Source organism: Tachyglossus aculeatus, chromosome 10, assembly GCF_015852505.1.
Source record: "Tachyglossus aculeatus isolate mTacAcu1 chromosome 10, mTacAcu1.pri, whole genome shotgun sequence".
Lineage (NCBI taxonomy): Eukaryota > Metazoa > Chordata > Mammalia > Monotremata > Tachyglossidae > Tachyglossus > Tachyglossus aculeatus.
Window position 1 is genome coordinate 9,674,256 of NC_052075.1, and position 26,746 is coordinate 9,701,001.

Here is a 26,746-nt window from a genome sequence, read left to right on the forward strand (position 1 = left end):
AGGGTGTTTTCATTTTTTATTTTGCCTTTTTTCTCTTAAAATACGAGGCACACATTTGAAAGTTCTAAGATTGAAGTGTATCTCTATGAAACTGCTGCCATTTCAAGTTGTGCACACTTGCACTCTCTCTACTCAATTTTTAGAATTCCCTGTCGGTCCCCCTCTATCCCCCCCCCCAACCCAACCCCAACAATCAACACCCCAGGAAAGCAACGCTGACACCCACAGATAAACATGTGCTTACTGGATATCCATTTTGCCTCTTCCCTCTTCAGCAGCTGGGTTCATGTAAACCTTTTTGTTTGTTTTTTTGTACAGAGTGTAAAGTAGGAGAAATTCCTCCGTATGATTTCTTAGTCCGTCACTGAAGGGCCTGATGTGTTCACGTTCCCTCCATTTTCCTCAGCCACGGTTCATGTTACCTGCGCAGGCTCCGCTGGGCTTCTCTAAGTAAACTATCAAAATCCATGGAGTCATACTTGCTCTTGGTGGAAGCAGGGTCAAAATCATCTGAGTTTGAATCTGAAATGCAATGAACAACCCCCCGCGACCAGTAAGTGGTTGTTTGCCAGAGGACAAGAGAAGATTAAATATGGTCAAACGCACCAGGATTCCTGCAAATTACAACAACCCACTCTCAGAGGCTGGTCTTGTTGGCCATGAGGTCACGGGTTGGCCAACAAGGGGACTTTGAAAGGCCTACATCATTAACCTTTGGAGTAGAGGTGAGGACTGAACCCCAACATCCCCCTCTTCTGAACCTACTATAAGGGCTCAATAAATATGTTTGAATGAATGAATGAATCTAGAAGAGGTGAAGACAGAGCCTTCCCTCCCCATGCTCCCCCACCCCCGCCCAGCCCCAATCTCACTCTTCTGGAAGTAGAAGTGAGGCCTGAACTCCTCATCTCACTCTTCTGAACCTGGAAGAAAAGGTGAAAACTAATCCTACTCATCCCCCAGTTCTCGTTATTTTCAATCAGGAAAAAGTGGTGAAGACTGTATCAATCAATCGTATTTATTGAGCGCTTACTATGTGCAGAGCACTGTAGACTGTAGACTGTAACCCTCTAAAATGTAAGCTCATTATGGGCAGGGAATGTGTCTACCAACTCTGTCGTATTAAACTCTCCCAATCACTTAGTACAGTGCTCTGCACATAGTGAGTACTCAATAAATGTGATTGATTGATTCAATATGATCGATTGAAGACTGCCCTTCCCATCCCACTCTTCTCAGCCTGAAGGTAGAGGTGAGAACTGATCCTCACATCCCACTGTTCCTGTTCAGTTTTAGTCAGTCAGGCAGTCGGTCAATTGTATTTACTGAGCATTTACTGTGTGCAGAGCACTGTACTAAGTGTTTGGGAAAGTACAATATAACAATGTTAACAGACACATTCCCTGTCTATAGTGAGGAAGGGAGAGAAGGGGCAATCCATTCCTTCCCCATGATAAGTCGGGGAGCCATTAGCCCATTAGATTGTAAACTCTCTTGTGTTTTCCCATACATTTAGTAAAGTACTCTGCTCAGTAAATACAGTAAATACTAAGTAAATTGACTGACTGAGGGACCAGTCCCACTGTGGAAATTAAAAGCATCAGGGGATTCATTTTCAAATGATGATAATACTCCAAGCCAGTATCACTGACGGGTTGCACTGTGGAACTAACTGAACAGGAAGCTGTAATCACAAAATACACACAGTCTTCAATTCAAAAAAGCTAATATGCATTTTTTTCAATAAAGGAGCTTGAAAAGTCACATTTGTTCTATTTTTTTGTGAAACGAACAGTGTTTGCTTTTCGCTCTAAGTCAAGGCATAGAGGCAAACCTAGGAACAGAACGGACAGTGCTGGAGGTACTCTCTCCCACGCACTAGGTTCAATGCTCTTCCCACAGCAGGCACTCAATAACTACTGGTGACTGGTTGAATGACTGAATAAAGGCACCACTTTAATTTACAATGATACATCTCTCCCAAGCACTTAGTACAGCACTAGGCACACAGTAAGTGCTCAATGAATATGACTGACTGACTGAATGTATCTCTCTCTCCAAATTTTGTTCTAGGATATTTAGAAAGTGGAATACAAAAAGTTGCTCTTGGGGCTTGCTAGTTCCTCTCAGTAAAACTGGGGACTCCCACCATTTTAAATGCAAATGAGCAGATTTTACCTTTAACATAACAATTTCCTATCAAAAGGCAACACCTATTCAGGTAAACTCAAAAGGTAGCATCAACTGCAAGCTGTCCTCCTTTCACATAGGAAGGCCCATTTTATTCCCTTATGGAGGCTTTCCCTTTGTGGTGGAGTGGGGCAGGATCTAACAAATCACCTCACCAAACACCATTGCAACCCACTCTTTAAGAAACCCAGGGCCAGTTTAGGAAGAGGGAAAGTTCCCTGCTAATTGGAAGGTAGGAAGATAAAGGGTGATAGAAATGTCCTTCTTAGAAATGTTTCAGGAGAATCCAGTTTGATTTGTAAATATCACCAAAAGCCCAATCTTAGAGATGAGTCATGTTCAGAAGGTCCCCTTTTAAGCAGCATATTTAAAAATCTAGATGACTGGAGAGACTGGAAACACCCCTGACTTCATCACTGAAGAAAAGAAGTCAAATCAGTTCAAGACTTCAATCTGTCTTTGCTGTTTATATCAGCCAACATTTGAACAAATGACTTTCCACCTTTTATATTTTCATCACTAGTCCTATATCCCGCCAACAGTCAGCTGTCTTTCCTTGGCTTTACACTATCTATTTAGTCAGTGAAGTGAATTATAGCATATTCACTCTGAACAATGAACATCACCTATATCCATTACTCTGAGAAGACATCGGTTGAGTTGAAAAAAAGATATACATTTTGCATCTGCTTCTTTCTTTACACAAAGCCAAGGGCTGTATATTTAAGTTCCATTAATGCCCAGGTGAGGTTAGATATTAATTTTTACGATTACAGTCATCACTTAATTAAAAAAATGAACAATTAATGTGAACTGCCATGATACCAAGCTTGGCTTTGCACTATAATATCAGAAAATACGCCTGACGGGTTTGTTCTGGCTGAGCTGTGTTAGGAGTGAGTTTATTCTGAAGACACAAATTAAACCAGATAACTAACTGAAGGTGGAAAAAGCAGCTACTGAATTACACATTTTCCCCTAAACACTGCAAGACAGAAAACGTATCAAATCAGATTAATAAATTGGTAAAAAATAACACAAAGCTTTTATACACCACTCTTCTTTGATAAAACTATGATAACACTGTTTTTGCTCAAAAGGAAGTAATGCTTGCTGATTCAGGACATAAGGATTACACAAACACACACACAGACCCCTCTGCCCGCCCCACCCTTTGACCCTAAATCTCGAATCTGTTATATGGCTGAAAAACTTTTGCCATTTTAGCTGGTTTTCCCCTTTAAGCCTCTGAAGCTTTCTGTAAAGCTTTCTGCTCTCGCTGTTCTGGCTGTGGAAGTTCCTGCCGGAGGAGAGTAGCATCAGGGGCCTTGACGAGCGGGAAGACACCGCCACCCTTCCGACATCGGAAAGATCCTCCAGACATGTAGGCGGGGAACGTGTCCGCTCTGTTGCATTGTACTCTCCCCAGAGCTTAGTACAGAGCTCTGCACATGGTGAGCACTTGGTAAATGCCATTGATTGACATCAGAGTGGGCTCACTGTGGGCAGAGAATGCGTCTGTTGTGTTGTTAGACTGTACTCTCCCAAGCGTTCAGTACAGTGTTCCGCACATAGTTTGTCTACATGTTTAGTTGTCTGTCTCCGCCTTCTAGATTGTGAGCCCGTTGTTGGGTAGGGACCGTCTCTAGATGTTGCTGACTTGTACTTCCCAAGTGCTTAGTACAGTGCTCTGCACACAGTAAGCGCTCAATAAATACGAATGAACGAATGAATAAATGAAAATCAGTATTCAGAGTATTCTATCTGAGAAGGCAAAGCCACAATCCAAGGTGTTTGGAGGCCACGTCTGCTCCATCTGGAGCTCTACATTATGTACTCTTCATCCCGTGTACAATAAAATCCATACCTAGGTCTGCATAGTTTGACTTGACAAATTGCTTGCGTCCACAAAAGTACAGCTCAAAGTCAGGTTCATTCGGCCTGCGCAAAGTAGATCCATTTTCAAGAGCAGCAAAAGCATCGCAGGTGTAGCGGAAGGTGATGAAACCATAGCTGTCTCTGCAATGGACAAAAAAGGCTAATTTTGAACAGGTCCAAGCATTAACATACAGATATGCAACCCTTTCCAGTTTGTATGACATCGCAGGTCTGACACTACTGCAAATACCCAAACTACCGCATCCGTTTATCAGGATGATTGTCCTGTCAGACAGCTAAATACTTATTTCTAGGACAGGAAATCTCAACTAGAAAGATTAATAAATAGGGATGAAAGAAAATGAATAAGGCTTTGAACTCAACATGTCATCTGTCACAGCACTTACCCTAGCATCGCCCGGACCGGTAACCTTACTGCCATAATTTTTTACATCAGGCAGCTTCTAAACAGGAAATAATCTTGAAAATTCTTACCCATCATCCCGCAGATTTACGGTACACTCCTCAATTTCACCAAAAACTTCAAAACGGTCCCTCAGTTCTGTCCGGGTTGTGTCAGGTCTGATTTTACCCACATAAATCACACGACGTTCTTCCTGTTTGGAAGAGAAACAAGAGGTTTTCATTAATGTTGGTATTATATGTGGTGCTGAATCTCTGAATAAGTAGATGCATGGAAAATTACACATAACATGTACCCATAAGAAATACCATCTATACTATAAACACAAAGCTAGACTATCCTGAATACTTATTTTAATTTTGCCCCAGCATGTCTCATTATGCTTATCGTTCTCACCCCCCAAAGTCTCTCCTTTTCCCTCTCCTTCCCATTCTCCCCGACCACCCACTGACCCACGCATATAGATAAGTGTTATGCATGAGGGAGAGGGTTATATCCATGAAGTACCAGTTCCACGGGAGCAATGGCCCTCACGGCTTTTTGAACAGGATTCCCAATCCCTGTTCATCCCAAGTCTCTTACAAGACTCTCCAGCTACCAGTCGTGGCTGAAAAGATCTAAAATGGTGACTCTCTGACCTGTTAAATCTTTGTCATCTGTCCTCTCCCAGTACCCACCTCCATAAACCATGCCCCCTCTTTGCTCACACACTCAAAGTTGACACCTGTGGCTGGATCTCAGCAGTCCTGTGGTTTTGATCTATTGTGGATATTAACTACTTTTACTTGCCCAGTAAAAGTCACTTGGCCTCTTTGGGATATGACTTCTTCCTCTGAAAAATGGGGAGGAAAGGAACTCAGCTTCAAGATGGCTGGTGAAGTAATGTTTTAAAGTTTGTCAAGCAATTGTTGTTCACCATTCATAGCATTTATCTAACGTTATAAACCTTACATACCCTTTTACTGAAGTACTAACTCATATCCATATCCACTTTTCCTTCTCCCTTGTATCTATACATTATTTTAGAGTTTATCTTCTCCTCTAGACTTTAATCTCCTTGAGAGCAGAGATCAAGGGGACTGATTTCTCAGATGCTTAGTATTAGCACTCTGCACCTAGTAGGTGCTCAGTAAATACTAATGATTGAAGATTTAATCCAGATTCCACTCGCTACAAATTTGGAGGGCACTCCTACCCAAAAGGTACATTGTCTCTCACCTTTTTCTCTTTCTGTCATGTAATCTTAGGACCAAGGCCCCAGCTGTCTGACTTCACATTCAGAGACTTATGGATGCTTTATCATTTCCTTAGCAATTTAAACACCATTATCAATTGAAACTCTACCTCCCTTCAAAAGAAGAGATTCTTGAAGTCTGGCCCCAAACAAAAAAAAATATAATCAACTCTACAACTAGAGAGCAGAAAAAAGAAACCCAACTCTTCTTTGGATTCAGTGAAACAAGGCTAAGAGGGCACTGGTGATTTAGTCTTGAGGAAGAGAAGACTGAGGAGTAATTTAAGAACTATAGTCCAGAATATACAGGTAGTAAAGGAGAATGCTGAATGATTATTTCCTTCACTAACAGAAGGTAAGGATAATGAGTTTATGCCACTGTGCACTCTGATTAGGCCTTTGAAAGACATAATAATAATAATAATGGCATTTATTAAGCACTTATTATGTGCAAAGCATTGTTATAAGTGCTGGGGTGGTTACAAGGTGATCAGGTCGTCCCATGGGGGGCTCACAGTCTTCATCCCCATTTTACAGATGAGGTAACTGAGGCACAGAGAAGTGAAGTGACTTGCCCAAAGTCACACAGCTGACAATTGGTGGAGCTGGGATTTGAACCCATGACCTCTGGCTCCAAAGCCTGTGCTCTTTTCCACTGAGCCACGCTGAAAGCTAGGGTGTTAGACGAAGATACGTGGGAGATCTTTAAGACAGGCTAAAAATAAGACCAGAAGCAGGGGGGTTGGCTTGATGACCTTCTGAGGTCTTTCCTGGGATTTCAACTTGGCAGTGCTATAAGAAAAATGATATCATTTATCGCTGGAAACAGACTGACCCAGGCACACAGAGGCCGAGTGATTCAACCAGGCTTTTCCATGTCTAATTTCAAATAGTTCTAAACTTTGGGACTGCTGACTGCATGCGCTGAGGAATGACTTTTTTCAGCGTGCCTCACCAAATGAAAGGTTTCACTCAGCTGAAACACTTTATATAACCCAGTTTCACTGACACCAGCTATTGAGCTTAAATAACTGACCAGTTGGGGTATCACAGAGCAGGGCAGGCTTTCTCATTCACTTTCATGAAGATGGTATATCTCAATCAAAAAACTGTAATTGGCCTGCTCTGCAGCACCAAACACATTATGGCCACTCAATACATATGAATTGATGGTGAGGATAATAATAGAACAGTCTTGCCCACTTTAACGATGAGAACATAGCACTACATTCTATTTTATTAACTTAGATAAAACTAGATTTACCTTTCTAGGCCAGAGAAACTCACCTATAGCTCACCTTCCCTGAAACAGGGTTGATGGATTCTTATTCATGGTCAGAGTTTTGTAGCTTGATTGTCATTTAGGGTTTTTTTTTAGGAAAAAAAGGAAGGATTTTAAATAAATTATAGGGGACTGCTAAAAAAGCCACGAAGGGGATAATAAAAACTACTAGCTCAAGGAATTTGGAGTTAGACTGAAATCTAACCATACATACTGAATTTCAATAAACTCCGAGTGATTTCCTTAAAAACATGCAAGCATCATCATGTCCTAGAACAAGGGAACAGGAAGTTCATTTCAGCATTGCCATTGGTCCATCCTGTTGTAGGGAGAAGATACTGCAGAAGAATACTCAATCAGGAAACCAAAGATGAGTTTTTCAATAGGTGCCAATCACTGATAATATCTGTGTAGCTCCCAACACCTATCCATCTTTCATTTTCTCATTTAAAGGATAGCACAGTACTGGTTCTCTGCTGTTCATAAATTGATAGCTTGAACTCTTTGGGTGGAAAGCAATATAGAAGTAAAAGCCATTTTTGTTTTCTCAAGGCCTAATTTAACATCTAATGGCCACACAGACCTACGTGTACCTTCTTTAGAAAAAAGAAAAGTCACAGGCAACTTTGGCCTTCAACGTTGTTGTAGGAATACAATCACATGCTGCAATTTTACATGGATAGGATGTAATCCCTAACAAAAAAAAAAACCCTCAAATTTGGACCAAAAATTTCAGACTACCTGAATAATCCCTGAAAGTTTTGTTTTCCATCCTAGCACTTAGCATTCGGAAGAGAAGGAGACATGGGAGAAAAAAAAACACCTATTCAACAATTATCCGCCTCTTTGGGTGAATCAGTCTTCTAGAAATAGAAGTACTAAAAATCTTCTTTAATCTCTTTTTTTTTAAAGATTTACGGCCTGGTTTACAAATTCCAGGCAGATAGGATTTAGTTCAAATATCATACACCCTCAATTCCCAGAAGGGTGGTTGATGAAAAATTGAAGATTTATTCACAGATAGGGTTCCATTTGCAAGAGAGTAAAACCTCATTAATTAGATATACAAGAGATGACAAAAACAGATTGCCTAATTAACCTGGTTTGGATTATCTGATATTTATTATTACAGAATGGTGGGGCATTTATTCACCTGGGGGGTTGGCTGTTGCTTTGAACTATTTTCTATTTAGGGAAAGATGATTATTGTCCTTAAAGAAGTTTTACTAAATATTTATACAAAATTGGGGAAGGGGGAAGAGATCAACTCTGGAAAATGTAGGAGAAAACCAGCTTTGGTTTTATCCTCAGGTTGCAAGAGTTAAAGTGGCACCTGCATTACTGTCTTCAGAATCTGCAAGTTGACTCCACATGAGTGAATTGCAAATCAACTTCAAAAATGTCCTTATTAGTATCTGGTTAAGTTAAAAAATGCCAAAGGCAAAGGGACCAAAGAAGGGTACAATGGGATGAACCTAAAATTACAGTCAGTGCTTAACAAATGCCACAGTTATTATTCCTCTTTAGACTACAAGCTCGTTTTGGGCAGGGAACATGTCTACCTACTCTGTTATATTGCACTCTCCCATGTGCTCGGTACAGTGCTCTGCATACAGTAAGTGCTCAATAAATACGATTGATTGACTTGTGGTTCACCAGATCCCACAGCAGGATAAGGGGGTACCCACTTTGAACTGTAGAGTGGCAAAGTGAAAACAAAACAAAGTATTTATTAAGTGCTTACTGTGTACTTTCTGTACTTATTAAACACTTACTGTATTAAGTCCTGGGAAATATTACCCAGGTGAGAATGAGACATGGAATTTAAGAGACCCTTCTTCACACAGTGGGTGGCAAATGTAGGGAATCTGTTACCAGACGAAGTTACGCAGGACGAAAGTATCGGCATATTCAAGAACTGACTGGAGAAGCTCACAGGAAGAAGATGAAGCACCAGAAATGATAAGAGATGTTAGATGGCTCATCCCCATCTAACATCATCTTGACATCAAGGCAGATGTCAAGGAGATTAACCACTGCATGGTTCCTTCAAGTGTCCTGATGCTGCCATCTGAGACAGAATCTGTGCCTGGATGTATCTTGGTTTTCACTGTAATCTACCCCATCTTGGACTTATCAAGACCACAAGATGGCTTTCAAGACAACAATCCATGAGTGGAGAGCTTTTTTTGAGCCCAAACTGTGAAAGAACACTATATTACCAGTCAGGAAGGACACAGTTCAACTAGTATATATAATTCCTGCCCTCAAAGAGTTTACAATCTAGTGGGGGGAGATTGTGTGAGAGATAGTGGGGGAGGTCATTTAAATATCTATGGCCCTTAAACAAATTACAGATAGGAGGAAGAGTATAAAGGTACAAAGATGCTAGGGAAGTTGAACAGGAGGGCTGAAGTGTCAGTTGTGGAATATCAAGTGGGGACATTAGAGATTAATCAGAGAAGACCCCCCCGGAGGCCTATAAGTGATGGAAGAAAAAGTCCTTTGTTCTCATTCTGTCCCCAAACCTGGAAGCTTGAGTAGAAGAAAGCCATCAGTGAGAGAGAATGACGGGAGGGCCACATTCTTCTAGGCCTAATACAGTGGGAACTCAGTTACCTGGATCACTGGCCATTCCAACCGTTTGGTTGGGAGGAACAGACATCCCTTAGGCAACCCCTCTGGCTGTGATAAAGCTATAAATGGGATTGGGTGCTTGCAAACGGCAGCTTGGGTTCTCCAGCAGCCAAACCAGAGCCCCGTGACTCATTGACTCCAGACTGTGGCTTTTAATGCAGCACATACTCTATTTGAACCCATTTAAACATCTCTCAGGATTATCCAGATTATCAATTGTCTCAATTATGCCTGGCTTCAGGCGGCTTGGATAACTGAGGTTCAACTGCATTTAGAGGGTGGAAATCATTTTCAGTAAGTCTTGCCTAACAACACGCTGACCTGCACGGGGAAGTCATTTGGCAGAAACACACTTATTATTTTCAGTGAAAGGTAAGCGACTGTGGAAAACAATGGAAGAAACTTCCAATGCCAAAGAATCCTCATATGGGGGGAGCTGCCATTTGTCATCACTTGCCCCTGGTTCACAAAGTGTGCTAGGTCATCCTGGATGAGCAGAATAAAATTGAAAAGTTACTGGCCCGGCACTAAAGATTTGGTTTTTAAATATCATACCCTCTAATAAATTTCTGCTCAGTATTTCCAACTGACATTTCATTTTCATGTTTCTTTGCAAAAGACTGGGCAGATTGCAAATGGATTTGGATGGCAAATTCCACAGGAAATTAGTACGGTGGCAGTGGCAGCTTAGACATAAAAAGGCAAAACAGGAGCGCACGTGATTACTACAGTGGCACGGAAACTTGAAACTGCCCAGGTCTAGAAAGATAGGGTGCTGCAGAGTTGGAGAAATTTGGAGGAAGGCACATTGTGGGATTCTTCCTTGTTGGGAAGGGTGTATCACTCACTTCTCCAGGTAGTATAACTTGAGCTCTGAGGGATTCTATGAAGCAATGGTGTGAAATAAACCAAAAACACCAAAAGACCCTAGACTGGAACACTGCTGTTTATATCAATCCAAGTAGTGAGTTTCTCCCCTTTCCAAACTGGGCAGGATTGGATTTAGTTCCAAGAGATTGCAAACTCCTGGAGGACAGGGAATACATCATGAATGCTTCTGTAATCTCCCAAACCTTAGCATGCACTCAGTATAAATACTACGATTGATCGATTCATTCATTCATTCGAGGCATCAACAGAAAAACACTATTATGAAATTCTCATCATTAGAGTAACATTCACCGCTTAGGGCTGCACAAAAATAGTGTTTCTCTAAGGGCCCTAATCATTTGGGAAAGCAATTCACTGCTCATGAATTGTTTATCTCTGATTTCTAGAGCTATTCTCAGTTCTGAAGGGGCCTGGGTCTCATAAAATGGAGTGAATGCCAGTTATCGGAAGGATTGATGTACCAAAAATGTTCATCTGTACCTATATAGGGAGGAATAAAAAGATTAGAGGTATAACCTCAGTAACCCAAAGTACTTAATTAACAGTGGGGAGTATTGAGGTGAAAACCGAGAGGTCAAGAAACTTAACAAAAGTGGCAGGTTCAAAAGAGACACGTTGACACTTCATCTGTGCATTGCCAATAGAAAAGTGAGATGTCAGGTGGACCTTTGGTTGCCCTAGTCATATGTTTTGAAAACACAGGGTGAGACTAAAGTCTTGGGACTTCTTGAATTGCCCAGCTGTCCCGAACGGCATGCTGGGGTGCTGGCAGAATAATGTGGGCTTCTCTCCTTCCTGCTGTCTGAGAGCCTTCCGGGTCTCTATTTGCTTCAGGAAACAGCTGCCAAGGGTGGCCGGCCCACGGAGTGTGAGAATGCTGCCCCTAACTCCCCCACTATGGAGCGGGGTCCTTACAGACCACCACTGCCCTACTCCCCACCTCCTCTGCCCTTTTGGGACTCCTCACGCCTCAGAGTGGATCCCTCATCTGCCGTTATCTCTGGCTCTCGGTCCTACTGCCTGCATGGCTTAATAATAATAATGGTGGTATTTGTTAAGTGCTTACTATGTGCAGAACACTGTTCTAAGTGCTGGGCTTAGTGGGTAGAGCACGGGTTGGGAGTCAGAAGGACCTGGATTCTAATTCTGACTCTGCAGCACGTCTGCTGTGTGACCTTGGGCAAATCACTTAACTTCTCTGTGCCTCAGGTGCCTCATCTGTAAAATGGGGATTAAAACTGTGAGCTCTACATGGGACAGGGCCTGTGTCCGACCTGATTAGCTTGTATCTACCCCAGCTATTAGACCAGTGCTTGAAACCTAGCAAGCACTTAACAAATACCATTACTATTATTGTTATTCTTCTTATTATTATTATCTGACTGGATCGTAGAAGCCTGATTTAGTTCCATCCCTCTGCTCCCCAACTTGGTGAAAGAGCCAAGCTGTGATGCTGCTGGAAAACTGTTGTTCATAATCCAAGTAGCTGAGTTTCTCCCCTTTCCAGCCTTCTCCTGCTCCAGCTGTTAGGGCCCCTGCATTTTAAACCCTTAAAGTAAAACAATTAGAACTCTCGAAAGGCACTGACCAACCAACGAAGAGCCCTAAGGTCTCAAGTATATATTAACAGAAAAAATGACTGGAATCAGTGAACCCATGAATTCTCCAACCCCAGCCCACTCACCAAATTCCCTCAATCTTGCTCCAGGCAAAACTCGAAGTGGTCCATTCCATCCACAGGGCCTCTCCTGAGAGGCCTAATCTGGTGACCAAGAGTTTCAAGATCTTCCCTCTTTTTACTGAAACTCCCGGAGCATGGAAACTTCAGGACATAATGTCTGATAGGGGTAACAATACCCTGGCTCTTGAGAGTTTGCCTTCCGCTGCAGATGAAGGGAGCTAGAATGCTTAGAGGCCATGCCCAAATGGAAATGAAATGAAAATGATACATTTCCTCCAGAAAAGCCCTGCTAAGACATGATGGAGGCACTGGTGATTTCCAGCCAATAAGTCCAGAACGACCCATTCAAACAGAGATACCACTTCAGCTTTAACTCTTTTCCTTGACCGAGAGAAAAGACAAAACCATCAACCCCCACCCCACAAACCCTCTTTCAGAAGAAAATGAAAGTTATTGCCATGCTGCTTACAATTGCCTTCTGCCTTTGTCTGTCCCTTTGCTTGGCCCTCTCAGACTCCCGTTTTTCGTACTCTTTGCGATATTCCTCCCTCTTCAGCCTTTCGTGCTGATATTCCTCGTAGCTGTCATACCTGGGAAATGTAACTTAATCATTAAAACAACCACCTCCATTTGCCGGAGCAAAATGAATAATACATTTCTGGGGCATCTCGTTATCTAGCCGGGGGAATAAAGGAGTCAAAGGAAAATCAAATGTGAGAATCACCTGGGCCTATGACTGAAGGGCGACCTGGAGCGCGATCTTGCGTGTAAAGGAGATCTCCGCGGAGCTCGGGGTCTGCAATGGCTTGGCTCGTAGTAGTCACAAGATCTGAGAGGGGGGAGAAAAACAAAAAACCCATTTACAGCTGCCATTTAAGCAGAATCGATTAGCCTTCCTGTGAGTTCTCCAGAGCTGTACACTGCATAAACCCGCATTTCCGTCCTGGCTACCAGGGAGATTTCCAAGTGACAGTTTGTGATCATCTCGCCAGCTTAGAGACCTGGACTGATTAGTTCTCTCTTAGCGTCTCTTATTGATGTTAACACTGAGCGCTGGGTCCGGTACACTGTCAGCCTTATCTCGCAAGGATCGCAACTTTCCTGGCATAGGGCCGTCCTCCAGGTAATGGAAAAAGTTAGATGAGCAAGTTTCTTACAAATCACTTGCTCTGATCTGACTGGCGTTAGGCAGAGGGACGGTGGATTTAAGGGAAGAGGGAGAGGAGTGTATGGGGAACACAGCCTGGTCGTGACAGCGTCTCACTGGCCAAAGAACTCGACGTTAGGTTTAGAAAGCTCCCAACTCTCCAGCCCCATGGTAGTTATGGATTGGGCATTAGGTACCTTGAAGAGGATCTACTGCTGGGAGACCTTGATCTTGACCGGGAATATGGAGATCGGGAACATGACCTGTGTCGAGAAAAGGACCTTGATCTCGAGAGTATCCTTTGGGATCTTTGAGAAAATAAGGATTTGGGTGGAGACACTGAATCTCTACATGGAGAGTTAAAAGAAGAGCAGGAAGGCGACACATCAAACAATGAATAGAATTGTGTCCCATCCCAAGGGTAGCACAGTTTATCATTTTCATCTTCGCTGTCATCAAACAGACCATCCATAGCTAGTCCTGAATTTATAAACATAGGTAGTTTGGAGAATTGTTCATTACTAAAATCACTGTCCCTCAGTTCACTGGTCTTGTCTGCTTCGTCATCAAAAACAGCCTGGCTGGGATGACCAAAGTGCTTGTTCAGCTCAGCGCGGATTTCCTGGTCTTGGAGCTGCTTGCGGTTGTTGCGTGGGGCTCCCTGCTTGCTCTCCTGTGAAGTCTCTCTTGTGGAGCACTGGTCTTGATCTGCAGAAGTACAAATCTGACACTGCCATCCAGATGAGGAATCTTTATATTCGAGTTGTCTAGAGTCCTGGAGCTCCTGCGATATGTTGATGCGGATTTCGGCTTTAGCATTGAGCGACTGACAGTAGTCGTGGTCACCAAACAGCCGCAAACTCGGTCGTTTTGTCTTCCTCTCCTCATGTCCGCTGGACAGTATGGAGGTCTTGCTGAGCTGGGCGTACAGCTCCGATTGCTCCGGGCTTTTCTTATTGGGATTATTTCCTTGGGTCCTGGAAGACTCACTGAAACGGGGCTTTTTGGACGGTGGCACAACAGTCTTGCATGAGGACTTCAGCTTGGGAGAAGTCCTAAAAGGACTATCTTGGTTGACTTTGTGAGGAGGAGTTGTAGGTGGAGTTAGGCCTAAAAAAGAGAAAGGGAAATTTGTTTTATTTTTTTTAAGGAAAATATAGCGAGCCTACACTCTCTCATAAATTATCCATGACTCATAGAGATTTTTCCTTGGGGAAAAATGGAAAAGAAACCAAATCACTTTCCTTCTTCTGGAAAAGACATTAAAAAAGGAAATGCTCTCTGAGCCAAAGAATGGATAGAACGGAATACTACAACCTCACAGCAGGGATAGGTAGGGCTTGAAACTCCATAGCTAACAGTTCCAGCTTCCCAGCCAAAATGAACACATTGCCAATAGCCTGTAGGCATATTTCCCCTGATCGCCTTTCAAGGAAATCTACAGCTTACCCTGCGGGAAATAAGAGTGGCAAGGATTCTGGGAGAAAGCCCCAGGTGACCGAATAGCTGTCCGCACGATGGGACTGTAGTGGTAGACATTGTTGCCCAGGGTTCTTGGTCCAAAAGATAAAATCTACCCTCCGAAGGCAGATCACATAACAGGTAAAAAGAGTCGGCTGAAAGAAATCTGGAGAAACTAAACAGATGTCATCCAAGTAAGATCTGTAATACACAGTGCACTAACGCAAGGAGACACAGAAACTACACAACTTGACGACAATGATTCTTTGTCTCCACAGTTCATTAACTTAGTAAACCATGGCTAAGGTAGGTACAATACATTCTTGTAAGCATAACTAATACATTCTGTCTAAAATATGGTTCGGCAACAGAACCCAAGTGAATAGTAACACTAAATACAGAGCCAAAGCTGACCATTTTATCTAGACCTGAACATTAGTGGGTGTTATGAGGCTGAGGGATGTAAGCTCATCCCAGCTTCAGCAACCAACTAATTCAATAAAGAAATGGAAAATTAGAAAAGAGTTCAGATTCTTCCCTTCAGAATGGCGGCAGAAGACTGTCTTCATCTCTTTCCCTTGAGTACCACAGTTCTACACACTACATTCTGCTCTTAAGTAGACAGCACTGCGGTTTTAAGCAAAGGAATATTTTGCTTGAGGGGACCATATCATTTCTATTGAAATCCAGGTATATTGGAACACCATGCTGAGCTTGTTTGGCTTCCCCTTTCTACTCCGGGGAAGGGAAGTATGGGTTTAACCTCCCCAAAATTCTGGGATAATTATACTCTAAGTCCCAGAATGCTACGGACCCTAAAGTGAGCATAGAGTGAGCATGCTCCAGCCCAGTTGTGGAAGTCCACCTACTTAGAGAGTGAACAACAGCAGCTGGATGTCAGTTCAAAATAGGATAGCCAGTAGAGTCCAAGGCTGGGTCATTCATATATAGTATTTTTTTCTAAAATTGCTTGGATTGTCCTACAGAAATCTAGCTTTTTCCCAGGTAATTAAGGATTCATGATCACCCTATTTACAGAAGAAAATAAAATGTTGAACCTATTCAGATTTGTTTGACTATCAGCTTGGAAGTTCGTGTAAATACATTTAGGTTGGGAATATACTTGTTTTGTTAAGTGGATATGAGCATGCTACTCAGCAAAATGAATTCTGCGGGTCACTAACCTGCCTGAGGATAGACTTTAGGCAAAATGCATGTTTTAAGTTCAAGTTCAGAGTCTCTCCTTGCTTTTTAAAGATTGTAGAAATGGTGCCAAGTAGGCCAGAGGAAATCAGGGAAAATGTTGCAATGAAGAGGCAGAAGCATTCACCCCATCCCCCTAAAAGAGACTCCTCATAAAAGACTGAAAAAAATAGCAGGAACTAAGTGCCTGTTCAAATGCCTGATTTTACCTCGGCAGCAGGAAGTTGAAGACTTTGGCTTTCATGGGTAAAGGGCCATCTGGATCTCCACTTTCTGTAATCCCCACCTTTCCTTATTACACCTGTTTCTGCCAATTGATGGGAGTTCCTCCCATCAGATCTACTTTCTCTTTTCCAGCTTCAATCTTTACTGTCCCTCTTTGCTCCCATCAGGTGGCAACTTCTCTTCACCATCTCGCTATATTCAACTAGACCACTCAGAGGAAAAAAAGTAGTGGGCTAAGCTCTTGCCTGCTATGTACCAAGTGCTGGGGAAGACAGGATACAATCACATCAGGCTGAGGCCCTGTCCCACATGGGGGTCAACGTTTAAAGGGGAGGAGGAGCAGTTATTTAATCTCCATTTTACAGATGAGATCACTGAGGTACTGACAACTTTCAATAGGCAGCTGGCAGGGACCAGGATTAGAAGCCAGAGCTCCTGACTCCCAATCCTGTTCTCTTTCCATCAGTGGTATTTTTTGAGCTTTACTGTATGAAGAGCACTGTACCAGGTCACACTGCCTCTCAAAAAGCCCAAGGTATAGAGTTGGAAAATTTAAACAGGAGATGGCCTGGAACACACCTCATACAAGAACAGGCGATTCAAGGAAGAGTGGCAAAATCTGTTGGTTATCTTTCTCAATTAATGAATAAGAATCCAGTTTTCCAGAGGAAAAACTGAGGGACATCCCTGATAATGATGGAATTTCTATATTTCTAAAAGGAAACCCCAAACTTCAGAAACACTAACTCAAGTCACTATTTAAAAGAGGGCAGAATTTATATAAACACAAAAGATTAGCAGTTAACACTAGCAACAGGTTCTCATTTAGAGCTTTTACTGATGTGCATCTAGCTTTACTTCTATTTATTCTGATGACTTGACACCTGTCCACATGTTTTGTTTTGTTGTCTGTCTCCCCCTTCTATTCATTCATTCAATCATATTCATTGAGCGCTTACTGTGTGCACAGCACTGTACTAAGCGCTTGGGAAGCACAAGTTGGCAAAATCTAGAGATGTTCCCTACCCAACAGCGGGCTCACAGTCTAGAAGGGGGAGACAGACAACAAAACAAAACATATTAACAAAATAAAATAGACTGTGACTGTGAGCCCATTGTTGGGTAGGGACCGTATCTATATGTTGCCAACTTGTACTTTCCAAGCGCTTAGTACAGTGCTCTGCACACAGTAAGTGCTCAATAAATACGATTGAATGAATGAACTCCTCAATCTTGAAACCAGATTTCCTCCACCCTAGCACTTTCATTAGTTCCCTTGTATAATGGAGGAGGGCTTTTTTCAACAGGTGATGGGAACATTTCCAGAGGAGAGGGGGGAGGACAGGGGTTCCAGCCTGATAACTTCAAAACTTCTAACTATTTATTGGTCTCAGATTCTCCACTGGGCAAATCTATACAGACCAAGCTCATGGGCAAGGGAATTGGAAGATGGGAGGTGTAATTCTGGCCTAGCCACTTGCCTGCTGTGTGATCTTTGGCAAGTCATAACCTCCTCAGTTTCTTCCTCTGTAAAATAGGGATAATATCCCTGCTCTCACTCCCTCTTAAACTGTGAGCCCCATGTGGGACAGGGACTGTGCCTCTTGTACATATTTACTCTAATACATTTTTACTATTCTATTTATTTTGTTAATGATGTGCATTTAGCTTTAATTCTATTTGTTCTGACGACTTGACACCTGTCCACATGTTTGGTTTTGTTGTCTGTCTCCCCCTTCTAGACTGTGAGCCCATTGTTGGGTAGGGACCGTCTCTATATGTTGCCGACTTTTACTTCCCAAGCGCTTAGTACAGTGCTCTGCACACAGTTAGCGCTCAATAAATACGATTGAATGAATGAATGAATGAATCTGTTGATGTCTAAATCGACCTCAGTATTTGGCATCTGGTAAGGGCTTAATCAATGCCTTCATCATTATTACAATAACAGGCTAGCTTCCTGCATTTTCTGCTCTTGCTTTGACCAGGACTGGAGATGCACAGGTCCCGTAGATGCAAATCTCTTTACTGAACCCCAAATGTTCCTAACCTCTCAGCTGGGAGAAGGGGATCCTTACTTCACCTAAACTGGTTTGGTTTCCCCCGGCCCAAATGAGCTGAAATTTCAAAGTCTTCTTACTGATGTGGAGGAAAACGAACTCTGCCCCCTAATTCACTAACGCCAGCACCTTTCCTCATCTTTACACTGATCACTGTCATCTCCTTTCAGACCGGGAACTTAAATCAATAGCACTAATGTCTCCCAGAACCCCTGGATTATTTTCACGCCAGTTGATTTCCCTGCAAACGTATACCTGTCGGTGTCGAACGCACGAGGTATATGCCGTACTCTCTCTTGAACCTAGCGGGTTCTGACAGATTTATGTGAGGACAGATGGCCATTAGGGGCTGAAGGCTGACAAGACGCAGTTCAGAGCATTGTTAACACACTTGCACAAACTCTCAGCAGTGGAGCACTGTGCAGAATGTAATTCAGACTATAGCTTTTTTATTGCTGCCTATTTTCTTTTGTCAAAAGAGCCTGCTGTGCACAGCAACAAATGGCTGCCATTACCCACAATGTAATGGGTGTCAGACAAATCACGTAACACAAACAATCAAGAGTATGTAGGTCATATTTCAACAGAGCACAACCTTAGCGATATTTATGATCACTGCATTGAAATGTGCTCTATAATAAACAAGTACCTCTACATCACTCACACTTACGTACTGCTGCACAGCAAATCTGCTAGAAGTGGTACACACTTCACAATCATCATTTTAAAAAGTCTTTTTTTAAAGTAAAAGACAAGTATTTTTTCAGGATGTGCTATAAAGCCACTGTCGGTTTCGGGTTCGTGTTTTTAATTGACTGAGACCATACTCTGCTTGCTACACACTGATTTCTACTTTCTTAAAAAAAAAATCATGAAGAAAAAAAGCAGTGCATATCTGCTAAATCAATAACTTGCCTCCCATAACTTGTGTGGCTATTGAGCCTTGCCGCCATGTTGACTCAGACACGCTTGAAGTTCGAGGGGAAAAAGCCATTAGAAAAGTGGACCAGTTTAGTCTCAACTAGAAAAACAAACATTGCTGCAAGGAGAACCTGGGAATTTCCATCTGATCCAAGGGATAAAATAAAGAGGACTTAGAGAAGTATAATAAAGCTTAGGAGAAAACACCCTAGGAAGAAAGATGGAAGGAACCGGAAGTATTCATGATGGAGAAGAGGTGTCTTGAGGGACAATTTATTAACAATTCAAAGGTGGGACCTTATCCAGAGAATTTTGAGAAGAAGCCCGGTGCAAATACTGATTGAGTGATTCAAGTTAGGCATAAAGAAGACCCCTCTGATATTCGAACACTGGCGTGGGCTTCCAAAGGAAATCCTCCAAACTGGATGGTTCTGAAGTGGGGCCCTGGGCTAGATGATTTACCAAGGTCTTTCTGTCCCAAACACCTACCATTTTGTTTATGCAATCAGTCTCCTCTTGTTTAAAAAAAAAAACCCTGAATACTCAATGATGCTTTGATCTGCTGGTTTACTTTGCAGTGAGAGGCCTCTTCAGGAAAGGTTTGTGTCAAGCCCTGGTAGTCCTTGGGCATTTTATTTTTCCATCACAGGAATTTAGAAACAGGATTATCAGGAACAACTTTATAGAAAGCCACTAAAGACAATGAATGCAAAATGGGAAATTGATCCAGTAAAGAGCTGGATAGGTCTTGATTCGGCAGAAAGCCAGGGAAGTCACCTCCTGTCAAAGATTATTGATTTCAGCATTTCAGGTTTAAGATATGCAGTTTTCTGGGGTATGTCATTCCCCCCGGCCCCAATCCTCACCTCACAACAGGCAAGAAAGAGCATCCCCACTATCTTCCTCTTTGCCCTTTGCCCCATTCAGCCCTATTTGCACCCCAAATCTCTCACCTTACTTTGGTTCATATTGATTTATAAGCTCCCCATGGGCAGGGAATGTGTCCGTTTATTGTTATATTGTTCTCTCCCAAGCTGGTTAGTGCAGTGCTCTGAACACAATAAGCACTCAATAAATAGGACTGAATGAATGAATACTGTAATTTGCAAACTTGTAAAATATTCTGATTTGTACATAATTTGTGGCCTATCTCCCTTGCTAGATTGTAAACTTCTTGTCTGGAGTTGGAGTACTTTTGAAAGAAGTCCCTAAATCTCTCCTTTTAGAACTACCTGAAAAACTTGACTAAATTGCCACATCTTAGCATCCTAAGTAAACAGTGTTTGGTGAAAAAGTTGGGGTGAAAGTGCCTGCACATGCCTTGGAGTACAGGTTTGAGGATCCTTGTGAAAGAAAATGCTATCAGTCCACCTGCATTTGCTCTCTGAAAAACTGACTGAAAAGATTAGCTTTCTCCTTGGCTACCATTTGCAAGCACGCCACAGAGTGTCCTAGAGGCATCACAGGACTCGGAATACATTGGGTACCAGAGAGTGGAATTATTTTCCCTGATAGAGGCAGTAACAATCTGGAGACAGGTGACAAGAAAAGCAGATGTGATGTCTTTCTTGGAGGGAGAAGAAAGAAATCCTTCGAAAAAGTAGCAGGGGAAACTTGTAGCAGAAAAAAAGAGATTTCAGAAGGAGTTCTTATTCTAAGTAAGAGTGTGACAACAAAAAGTGGAAGATCTAATACTCAGGATATGGTGAAACAGAGAGCATGGCCTAGCGGACAGAGGATGGGCTAATCCCAATTCTGCCACTTGTCTGCTGTGTGACCTTGGGCAAATCACTTAACTGCTCTGTGCCTCAGTTACCTCACCTGTAAAATGATGATCAAGGTGGTGATCCCCATGTGGGACAGGGACTGTGTCCAAACTGATTATCTTTTATCTACCCCAGCACTTAGAACAGTGCCCGGCACATAGGTAGCGCTTAACACATCCCATAAAAAAAAAAATCAATGAGATGAAAGTAGATATGCGGAAGGCCCAGCCATGGGGAAGAGGGCCCAATGAAGATGAAATTGATCCAGTACAAAGGGAGCAGAAGTAGGGGTCAGGGAAACACACAAGAAATATCCTGAAAAAGTATCTAATTTCCAACAGTTTCCACATCAAGTGTGAGTAAACTTTGAAAAATTATTGGTATTATTGTATTTGACGGTGCTTACTATGTGTCAAGCACTGTTTTAAGCACTGGAGTAGCTACAAGCTAATCAGGTTGGACAGAGTACCATATGAGGACAATCTAAGGTAGGTAGGTATTGAATCCCCATTTTATAGATGAAGAAACTGAGGTACAGAGAAGATAAGTAACTTGCCCAAGATCACATAACAGGCAAGTAGCAGAGCCAGAATTAGAACCCAGGTCCCGGACTCCCAGGACCATGCTCTTTTTATTAGGTCAGGCTCTGGGGTGACTTAAATTAATAGTATGGAACCAACTTAAACATTTCTACCCTACAGTTAGGTGGCACATCCCCACCCAACAGAGGACTCGAATGGCAACAGGCAAATTAGAAGAAAAGTTCTAAGCCTGTGGCCTGGATCAGTCTCATATGATGGTGGCCTTCTCTTCGGGTGGGGGGAACCAATTTGGCCCCGGTGAGCTCATCATCTGAAAGGAGCTGCTGCTCTAGAGGGAAGTAGCCTTGACACTAATGCCATATGCCCACAGGATGGATGTAAGAGGGAGTCTCTCGTTTCCAATAGGATAGTCCCTGCATTGACTGGGGGAGAAAAATTCACCCATGCCTCTCCTTGTGCTTTCTCATCCCTGGCCTACATCGGTTCTGGGAAGCGAGGACTTTCATTAGAGGCCTGCTGAGAGAAATGGAAAAAAGAGCATCAATTTGAGCCCTTTCCCATCCCGGGGGCCGCTGGCATTCTCCCTCTGAAATACATAAAATGATGCTTGGCGTAGAGTACGGAAAGCAGATTCAGTCTTCCGGCGAGGTACAATTAAGGCTAGGACAAAGGTTTGTTAAGCCAGATGTTCCCGTTGAAAAGATGAGAATTAGCGACTACCCCTCAGTGGACATCGGTCAGCTACACTGCCACAGGCTGCTAGGCCTCTCCCCAAGAAGCAATCTGCCAGTCTCAAAGTAGGAAACCAGATTCAAAGAGGTATGACCCATATTTCTGGTGGGAAGGGCTTCCTTCCCTGGCAGTACCAACGCCTCAACAAAAATGCCCAGCATGGCTTAGTGGAAAGAGCCCAGGACTGGAAGACAGAGAATCTGAGTTCTAAACCAGTGCTTAGAACAGTGCTTGGCACATAGTGTGTTCTTAACAAATACCATCATTATTATTAATCCTGGCGGCTGCCACTTGCCTGCTATGTAACCTTGTTCATGTCACTTAACTTCTCTGTGCCTCAGTTTCCCCACCTGTAAAATGGGGATTCAATACCTGTTCTTCCTCCTCCTTAGGCTGTGAGCCCCGTGTGGAACAGGGACCGTGTCCAACTTGATTATCCTGTGTCAGCCCAAGTGCTTAGTACAATCCCTGGCACCCAGCAGACACTTAACAAATACCACCTTTATTATTATAAATATTATTACTATAATTCAGGAAGGCCAGGATTTCACTGATGCAGTTCAAATGCCAACCAAAGGGACAAGGATGATTTGTGTGAGAGTTTAAATCAACTCTCCAGCCTATGCGAGTCAAAAGCCAAAGCACTTGTCAAATCTTCTTAGCTCTAGCAACACAAGACCTTTGTGTCTCAACCATACAATACATTTTCTCTCATCTGTTTAACTGAAAAGCGTACGCCACCGATACATCACTTTTCCTTTGAAAAATACGGCAGGCCTATAAACAGAGGAGGAATACCAAGTACACATTTCCTTCAAAAACTCTTTGAAGTTTCACTTATCATCCCATTTCTGATCCCTGGGCTAGGCTTCCTTTGAAACAGAGAGCAGAGACCAACAAAACGTTACACCACCTCTCCTGGGTCTGTGCGCTTTTTAAGTAAACAAAAGGATGCTGTAGCAGCAAAAGTGGTGCTTACCTGCAGTTCCAGAGAGTTCCACACTTAAGGTTCGTTCAATAGTCTTGTTCTCAAATGGGGAACCCTTGGCATCACTGGAAGACAGGGCACATTTATAAAAACAAGCTGAAATGGAGTTGCTGTAGCGAAATGTAATAGCACCCCTTTCCCCCCTGGAAAATAGTTACATGTCTTAATACTTACTTTGGTGACTCGGGGGTCAGAGGAAGTGATAAACTTGTTGGTTTGGCTGAAGGGGAGAGAAGAAAGAAACTAATTGTGAAATATTGAGAAAGCTCAAGATATTCTTTCTACCACTCTACCACCTGAAAACCTGCCCAGTAAACTCAGGATTGCCTATAAGATATCGTGGTTCATGTAAATTTTCATTTCAAAGTGCAAAACAGGAGGACCTTTTGTGAAATACCCCCCCTTGCTTGGCCAATTTTAGGGGTGCAGAAATTCTTCAGGAAAAAAAAACCAAACACTCAAAAAACTGGAATAACTAATGCAAAGTTCAAGTACACATACTTTCCCAATGCAAATGGATGAATGATGCAACAAACCGGCCTGAGCTGGCCTCAGCAACAGTCCAGCTGCATGTTGCTTTAAACTACCAAGCAGCAATCAGCTGAGCCACAAAATGACAAGTCCACCCCTGTTCACGCCACACCACGGGAAGGAAATAACATTTTCCCCATTGAACTCAGACTACAGTGCCTGGTTTGCTTGGGAATGAAAGCAGCAGAGTAACTGCAAGGCAGCAGAACGCTATGAATATTCAGTTCGTTTTACTCCTACAATGTGTCATTTTCTACCCAGCACTGAGAATCAGTTGCTTCTGGGAGGCCAAATTTCCATCCGAGTCACAGCAAATTATTCCGTGGATTATGGCAAATCACGGCTACAGGCACAGATGGCTGGAAGATGGGTTTAAACCCCGAATGTTCCCACCCGACAAACAACGAAATGTTAAGCTACGACGCTCATCTTGCATTTAATTGCTCAGACCCGCAGAGGATCACGACAAAGTCACCAGCCCTCATTCCGAGCTGCCATCAAATCCCACCCACTTCAGGAGTCCTGTCCCATTGAGGAAGACCGAAATCAGGCAAAATTGTCGGGGATTGCTTCTCCCACGGCAGCTCATGGATATGGAAAAGTGGTAAAAAGAACTGGGAACAGTTGTGCATGGGCAGTCAATGTTTCTCCTAAGCCTATATGCTTCTAGAAGATAAGGGGTTTGCCCATCCTGCCTTGTCAGACTTTTGTGTGCTCGGTAAATATCCAGGCTTTTGAATCAATCAGATAGTTGCAAGAGCTATGCTCTTTTCAAATTCTTGAGCATTCTTGACTTCCAAATTAATCTGAAGCAAATAAAGAATTCTACAAGATAAATCTTATTTACCAATTTCAGGTTGTGGGATTTGATTAATTTTTTGAAATTAGTAAATGCTCTGATATCATCTATCCAGGGTACATCCAGGAGTACCATCCCTCACCACTGTCTTCCACAAATTAGCTACTTCGATTGATTAGCTTTTTCATTTTCAGATTAATGGAAGGGTATGACTGTGGAAGTTTTTCAAGAGCGTCCAATCCGGGCAACCTTTTCAAAATAGTCCGCCCCGTTTTAAGGAGAGGCTGTTGTTTTTTGAAGATAATTAAATAATGAGCCAGCATGAGCTAGAGTACATTTCAAAAATACATGCTGAACAAAAATACCCCCAGGCACAGAATGCCAAACCGGAACCTAAGGTAACAGAGGCTGACGAGCTACGATGTGACAGAGAGACTGGAGGCGTAATCTGGTGTAACAGAGACACCCCAAACTCCAGACTTTGGAAGATGACAGATCTGAGGGAGTAGGAAAGGGGCAGCAGAGGAAACCACACTTAACAAAATTAAATCCTCTGAACAGGAAAGGGCAGGAGGTAGAAGCGTTTCACTCACTTAACCAAGCATCAAAGAATTTACAATAGTGTGTCTGTTTGCATTATTATTATGGGGCTAACACATGCCAGTAATTGCTGGGGCTAACAGAGAGCAAAACTTTCAGGAGAATACCTGGCTTAGGTGAGCCTGCACTGACCAGCAGACTCACACAATTTCCACTATCACTTCTCAGCAGGGGCCTCCCCAATCTACCTCACTAACTCAACCTATCTCCTGTTGTGCAGTGTTAACGGAGACAATCAAAGCCTTCTATTTCCTCTTGTCTCCAGGACATCTCCTCCTGCCTGTTCTGCTAGCATCTTAAACTGAATATGCTTAAATCCTACCTTTGTATCTTCCCTCCTAAACACACTCCTCTTAAATTTCTTGTCTCTGTTACCACCACCACTATCATCACACTCTGCAGCAATCAAAAACTTCTGCAAGGCTCTGCACTAGCTCTCTATTACTCATCTGGACTTTTGGCCTGCTATTCCCCAGATTCTGGTCTACGTTCTTTCCAAGAGAAACGTACCAAAGTCTCTTGTTCTCATCTTTCCTACTTCAGTTCCTTGTTCCCTTTCCCTTGTCTAGAATTCCCTCTTCTATCAAATCTGCTTGGAGGGTACCTTGGTTCCCCCCGATCTTCGACAATCTTCCAAAATCCCACCTCTTCCGGGGAGGTCATTCTGATTCATTCTTTACTCCCCAAATCAGATCCTCTCAGTTCCCACCTCAGGAATTATGTATTTATTTACAATCAACCACAGCACTTTTGCACAGATTCAATTTACTTACTCTACAACTTAACATGTTTGTTCATTTCTGCGTATTTCCATTCTCCCTTTCCTTCAAACTGCAAATTATTTTGCTTGCCTCCTCTGTTCGGCAGTAAACTACAACAGGGAGGGATTTTGTCTTTTACATCTTTTGTACTATAACAAGTCTTAGTATATACACTGTATACTAAACTATACTATTTATGTAATAAAATAGTATGCACATATAAACCTTATGTTCACATAATATACACATATAGACACATATATATATATACACATATATTCTATAAATACATATTATATGCACACTATACTACCCTATGAACTGAAGCGCATACTGTACATAGTAGAGTTTTCAATAAATAGCCCTGAGCAATTTATTGATATTATTATTATTATTATTATAAGAGAAGCAGCGTGGCTCAGTGGAAAGAGCCCGGGCTTGGGAGTCAGAGATCATGGGTTCTAATTCCAGCTCTGCCACTTGTCAGCTGTGTGACCTTGGGCAAGTCACTTCACTTCTCTGGGCCTCAGTTACCTCATCTGTAAAATGGCGATTAAGACTGTGAGCCCCATGTGGGACAACCTGATTACCTTGTATCCCCCCAGTGCTTAGAACAGTGCTTGGCACATAGTAAGTGCTTAACAAATGCCCTCATTATTATTATTAATATGGGTCAAGTTGAATTTTGGCAGCAATGCTCTGACAAATACCCAAGCTCACTGTGGGTAGGGAATGTGTCTGTTCTATTGTTGTATCGTACTCTCCCAAGTGCTTAGTATAGTATAATACTCTG

General features: G+C 42.6%; 1 protein-coding gene across 2 annotated transcripts in view; it reads right to left on the minus strand.

Annotated features, from left to right (window-relative positions):
- Positions 1-203: 203 nt before the first annotated feature.
- The window catches only part of PPARGC1A (PPARG coactivator 1 alpha), a 551,441-nt gene continuing 524,898 nt past the window's right edge, over positions 204-26,746 (minus strand). For both annotated transcript variants that reach the window (XM_038753163.1, XM_038753164.1), the window contains 8 exons: positions 23,437-23,482; positions 23,254-23,327; positions 13,562-14,474; positions 12,942-13,046; positions 12,687-12,807; positions 4,564-4,685; positions 4,058-4,209; positions 204-522 (listed from right to left, as the gene is read on the minus strand). In XM_038753163.1, the coding sequence (XP_038609091.1) occupies positions 419-522; positions 4,058-4,209; positions 4,564-4,685; positions 12,687-12,807; positions 12,942-13,046; positions 13,562-14,474; positions 23,254-23,327; positions 23,437-23,482 (1,637 nt within the window). In that variant the 3' untranslated portion in view covers positions 204-418. The remainder of the gene's footprint in view (positions 523-4,057; positions 4,210-4,563; positions 4,686-12,686; positions 12,808-12,941; positions 13,047-13,561; positions 14,475-23,253; positions 23,328-23,436; positions 23,483-26,746) is intronic.